Source organism: Ahaetulla prasina, chromosome 3 (genome assembly GCF_028640845.1).
Source record: "Ahaetulla prasina isolate Xishuangbanna chromosome 3, ASM2864084v1, whole genome shotgun sequence".
Classification (NCBI taxonomy): Eukaryota; Metazoa; Chordata; class Lepidosauria; order Squamata; family Colubridae; genus Ahaetulla; species Ahaetulla prasina.
In genome coordinates this window covers 197,224,035-197,230,205 of record NC_080541.1, presented here as the reverse complement: position 1 = coordinate 197,230,205, position 6,171 = coordinate 197,224,035, and the positions used below count along the sequence as shown (strand labels likewise).

The 6,171-nt window shown below is 40.4% G+C and overlaps 1 protein-coding gene across 1 annotated transcript; it reads left to right on the top strand.

Annotated features, from left to right (window-relative positions):
- Nucleotides 1-513: 513 nt before the first annotated feature.
- SLC32A1 (solute carrier family 32 member 1) lies at nt 514-4,149 on the top strand. The gene is made up of 2 exons (XM_058178571.1): nt 514-891; nt 2,962-4,149. The coding sequence occupies exons 1-2, from the start codon at nt 514-516 to the stop codon at nt 4,147-4,149; spliced, it is 1,566 nt and encodes a 521-aa protein (XP_058034554.1).
- Nucleotides 4,150-6,171: the final 2,022 nt, after the last annotated feature.

Here is a 6,171-nt window from a genome sequence, read left to right as displayed (position 1 = left end):
GTCCCCCCTCTCGCTTCCCCTCCCCTCCAGGTTCCTCTGCATTGCATTGGCACCGCCGAAGAGGCTGGAGAGATACCCAGCCCGCCTCTCTCGACTACGAAGGGAAGAAGCGGGAGAGAAGGTGGAAGGACGTCGGGGCAGAGGAGCTAAACTGCCGGTGGCGAGGTGGGCATTCCAGCCCCCACACCTGTCGCGCCCTCTGAAGAGCCTATGCCCCAGGCAAAAGGCGAGAGCTGCCCCTGCAGGTGCCGAGGTCATGGTCCAAGCGACTCTGCAGAGGCGAAGGTCCAGTTCCAGGCGAGAGTGGAGATAGCGCCCTTCTAAGGCTCGCCCTCAACCGCCGGAGCAGCAACAGCAGGGGGACTGGCGTGCCAAGCGGGTCTGGCACCACAGTAGCTTTATCCGCTTCGGCCCCTTTTCCACCCTTCTGCCCGTTACCCGCTTCCCGAGCGTTTGGTCGGTGCCTACTACACCCGCACTCACGTTACAAGCCAGGCAGCCCGGGCGAGCATCATGGCGACGCTAATTCGCAGCAAGATCTCCAATGTGGCCACGTCGGTTTCCAACAAGTCCCAGGCGAAGGTCAGCGGCATCTTTGCCCGCATGGGCTTCCAGGCAGCGACCGACGAAGAAGCGGTGGGGTTTGTTCACTGCGATGACCTGGACTACGAGCACCGGCAGGGACTGCAGATGGACATCCTGAAATCCGAGGGCAGCGAGGAAGGAGGCGAGCCGCCCTTGGAAGGAGATACCCACTACCAGAGGGACGGCACGGGACCCTTGCCTCCCTCCACTTCCAAGGACGACGGCGTGTGCTCCGAGCTGTCCACTCAAGGGAAGCCCAGGATCACCGCCTGGGAAGCCGGCTGGAATGTCACCAATGCCATCCAGGTAACCTTCATTTCATCCCCCCCGCCCCCCCCAGTTTCCGTTGGGTGAAATCCTGGGTTTAATCCTTTCTTGGCCTTAGTTTCCAGTGGAGCCAGGAAATCCAGATTGTTTGAGGGACTGTAGGGGTTCACTCATCTACAGTAGGGTTCTTGATATTCATCACCTTGGATCATAGCATGTTAGAAGCAGAAGGGGTCCCCAGAGGGACATCTTTATCCAATCCACTGCCTAACTATATAAATGGCTGTCTACCCAGTTTCAAGCAACTGCACCTTCGAGAAAGGTAAAATCACTTTCTAATTCATGTTAAGAACATGAATCAACACGTTCTAGGTGTTGTTGCACTTCCTCCTTACCCCCATCTTTGTCTCCTCCCCTAAATCCAGCAAGCCTTATCTCTATTGTGGCAATTTCGATCTGTGTTAATGAAACGAATGGCAATTTAAAAAATTGCGCTTGCATTGTGCATTCTAAATTTGCATTATCTAATTCTTCCAGCTTCATCTGTATCTATGCCTGAATTTGTTTTAAATATGCTCAAAGCAGCATATGGTCCAAATAGGACAGCCATTCTCCCTTAGATGTTTTATTTTATTTTGCTTTAGGATTTGCCATTTGGAAAATTTGGAAAGAATGAAATGACCACTCCCCCCCCCCCCCCGCATTGATTTGTATTGTAGATACAGAACATGGGGCCTTAATCTACAAAACCTGATTGTATAATCACAGTTATTTTATAATTTGTTGGTATTGTCTACACACAGTAATAAGATGCACCATAACAAAATTGCACCCAGAAAAGATTTGCTCCTTTTCACTTTCAATCCAAAATTGTTCAGATCTGAAAAAAAATAGTACTAATTAGGAAATGAACTTTTAGGACAATGAGTAGCATTTCTATAGTCAAAATCTATTTTATTCAATAGTGAAGATCTGAAAGTAAATTTCCATAGCATTTCTATTGTTCCCTCCACCCAAACTATTGTCCACTGATTAATATTTAACTTAAATAGGCAAACAAACACAACAGTCAATCTTATTTTCACTAATTAGCCTTTTTGGTGGTATTTCTAGGTGTCTTAATTTATAAACTTCTAATTTTCTGCAAAAATAACCTTTGTATAACTGCAAAGGATATAGTTTGAAATTCTGTCCCTATTTATTTGGAAATAAGCTGTAGTGAACTCATGAGAACTACTTAATAAACATGTATATGATTAGTTTATAAAACAATTTAGTCTATGTATTCAGTTCTGATCCTTTAAGTGAATTATTTTTAGATGATAAAAATGGCTTCTATTCCAGTGAACAGTAGTGGCATGTACAATTTGATTTAATAGCAATCTGATGATCACACTGCATTTTTACATCTGAATCAGAGGCATTACAACTAAAATAAGTCAGAGTAATTTTAGTGAGTTTACAATTATTGTTTTGGGTAATTGGCATCTAGTCAAAGACATACGTTACACAAGAAAGTGTGACTGACTCCTATAGTATACTAATTTTTTTTTCAAAGCTATTGAGCAGATGCCTGTTTTCTGAAGCATTTGAAGGATGATCTAGGACCAAACTCTGTTTGTTACATTGCTTTTTTTAAAAAAAAAGTATTTTAATTTTTGCATTCATAGTTTTAAGAAGTATTGGTTTTATTATAATGATTTTATTTATTTATTTTTAAATTGCCCTGGATTCCCTCAGGAAAGTAAAATGTAAAATGATTTGTAGTTTTAAAATGAGGTATGTATTCATTTTGAGCTTTAAATTCTTTTTTTAAAAAACAACAACAACAACCTAATTCTTTCAATGAGAGAAAGTCTGTGCCTTTTACCTTGTTTCCTAGCTGCATGAGAATTTATGGAAGTAATATTTTTAAGAACATGCCTGTGCAGAAAAATGAAATCTATCCTTCCCCCTATTTTTAAACATTTTAATTTTGAATTAAACACGGATTTTTTTTTTTAAAAAAAGCAAGTTCTTACAATCTCCATCTGTGTATTTTCTGGGAGAGTTAAATGCTCCCATGCAAATAAATCTGAGCAATACAATATCCATTTTCTGTCTTTCTAGGGGATGTTTGTTCTTGGCCTGCCCTATGCTATCCTTCATGGTGGATACCTAGGACTCTTTTTAATCATTTTTGCAGCAGTAGTTTGCTGCTACACTGGGAAAATCCTCATTGCCTGTCTCTATGAAGAGAACGAAGACGGAGAGATAGTCAGGGTGAGAGACTCCTATGTGGATATTGCAAATGCTTGCTGTGCTCCTAGGTTTCCCAGTCTCGGGGGCAGGATTGTAAATGTGGCACAGATCATAGAACTAGTCATGACCTGCATCCTGTATGTCGTGGTCAGTGGTAACCTGATGTACAATAGCTTCCCAAACTTGCCAGTGTCCCAGAAATCATGGTCCATCATTGCGACAGCAGCGCTCCTGCCTTGTGCTTTCTTGAAGAACCTCAAAGCTGTTTCCAAATTCAGTTTACTCTGCACCTTGGCTCATTTTGTGATAAACATTTTAGTGATTGCCTACTGCCTCTCCAGAGCCCGAGACTGGGCGTGGGATAAAGTCAAGTTTTACATTGATGTGAAGAAGTTCCCCATCTCCATTGGCATAATTGTCTTCAGCTACACCTCTCAAATCTTTCTGCCTTCCTTGGAAGGGAACATGCAGAATCCCAAGGAGTTCCACTGCATGATGAACTGGACTCACATAGCCGCTTGCATCCTGAAGGGCCTCTTCGCCTTGGTAGCCTACCTGACTTGGGCTGATGATACAAAAGAAGTCATCACAGACAACTTGCCGTCCACCATTAGAGCTGTTGTTAACCTTTTCTTGGTAGCCAAGGCTTTGCTCTCCTATCCTTTGCCTTTCTTTGCAGCTGTGGAGGTCCTGGAGCGATCCCTCTTCCAAGAAGGAGCCAGGGCTTGCTTTCCTAATTGCTATGGGGGTGATGGGAGGCTGAAATCCTGGGGACTTACCCTTAGGTGTGCTCTCGTGGTGTTCACCTTGCTGATGGCTATTTATGTCCCACATTTTGCCCTCCTGATGGGCCTCACAGGAAGCCTCACAGGGGCAGGCCTCTGTTTCCTCCTTCCCAGCCTTTTCCACCTGAAGCTATTATGGAGGAAACTCTTGTGGCACCATGTCTTCTTCGATGTGGCCATTTTTGTAATAGGAGGTATATGCAGTGTGTCAGGCTTCATCCACTCTTTAGAAGGCCTCATCGAAGCTTTTAGAACCAATTCAGAAGACTAAAAGATGGGCTAGATTGGTTGCACTGGAGGGAGGAGAACAACAACCACCACAACAAAAAAACAAACAAACCCACACACAGAACATTTACATAGCCAAAAAATTATGCATCCCCATAAAAGAGAAATGTTGTTATTTTAGTGAAGTGACACTCGAGTTTCCAGATCAGAGGCTTACCCAACAGACTTTTTAAATAAACGAAGAAACCCTATATATTTTGTATTATTTAGATATTATCAGAGAAAAAATATTTGGAATAGTTCCCTGGCTTCTTCACTTCATAATCTACATACGTTTAATCTTTATAAAGAGAGTTTAAAAAAAATCCTCTGTTTTGGAAATAGGGAGCGATTCCACAATAAGATTTTTGCAGGTTTTATGCAACTTAGTATTGTTTAAAAATAATATAAATGTCCATCCAGTTGCTTGGGATCATTATGCTGGATCACTGGAGCACATGTACGGCTTGATGCTAAATTTGTACGAGGAGCAAATTGAGATGGCTCTGATCACCATCCCTGGGCCTAGCAAACTGTAACGTTTACAGCTGTATATTAAAACAATCTGTAAGAACTGCTTTAACACTTCCATATCAGCTCATATCCAGTACCAGCATGTCCCATTTTGAGTAAAGATCTGTAGCTGACCTGCAGCTGAGATCAGAGACTTAGTGTCAGTTATTGAGGATTGAGTTACTTTTATTCCTATTCTTAAAAAACAAACAAAAATAAAATTGTTGGATTTGACAGCTATTATGGATAAGAATAAATCATATACAAGAAAACATTTCTGTGCAACTACCAGGTTTGTGGAGCTGTTTCAAATGTATGTGTGACGTAATTGTGGTAAATACAATGACAAATGTATATCAGAAAATTTATCTTTAACATAGAATGTGATTCATCAATATATCAAACAATAAAGAGAAACCATAAGAATTACGGCTAGTATGGTTTGTTCTAGGAATGCCTTTATAGTATCCTCAAAGCATCTCATCTCCTATAGACATTTATGTGAAACCAAGCTCCATTGCAACTCTGCATGTCTTTCTTCTTTGTAGCTACCTCTTTTTCCATTGCAGGGTAAGTCAGCAGATATTTTTGCAGGTACAAGGTGGATTAAGAAATATCATATGGTGTATGTAAATAAAGCATGTGTTGTATTCAAGTGATGTACCAACTTTGAATGTGTGATTTCTTGGTTCACAATAGTTCCACAGTGTGCATATTTATCTAGAACTAAGAATCTAAGATTTCAGTGGAATTTTCTCTCTGATTAAGCATTGGATTATAAACTGATTCTTCAATCTATAAAGAACATTTGGTATTCAGCCAAAACAGTGCAGTATTCTATGAAAATTGTGATGGAAGTTACTTGCTAACAGTATTGTGAAGTTTTTGTCTTCTGGTTATTCATTTATTGCATAGGACTATTCAAAATATATTTGAGATGTAACATTTATTATTTTGAAATCATTTAGCATGGATCACACTGTGATTTTCTTCTCTTTTTATTTTAATTCAGTTTTCAGGTTTGAGAATAATTTCTATCTATCTACATACTAAATATATTTTAATTCTATCTATCTATCTATCTATCTATCTATCTACCTATCTACCTATCTACCTACCTATCTACCTACCTACCTACCTACCTATCTATCATCATTCTATCTCCATCCATCCATCCATCCATCCATCCATCCATCCATCCATCCATCCATCCATCCAATTACTTATGTTCCTTTATCTCTTTCATTTCAGTTGTTTACTTGATTGTATTTCTGGCTACTCAGTTTCTCAAGTCATGGTGTATTTTTATTCTTTTCAATCTGTAAAATATTTTTAATGTTTCCATCATACTTCATGCAACAAAATGAGTATTTCAAGTATTTTAGTTCTGAGTATTTCAGTTTTACAGAATGGAAGCTGAAACCGAGGGGGAGGGGAACAGGAATAGCAACAGGAATCGTTGGATCTACCTGATGTAAGAATTAAACTATTACAGTGTTTCCCTGAAAATAAG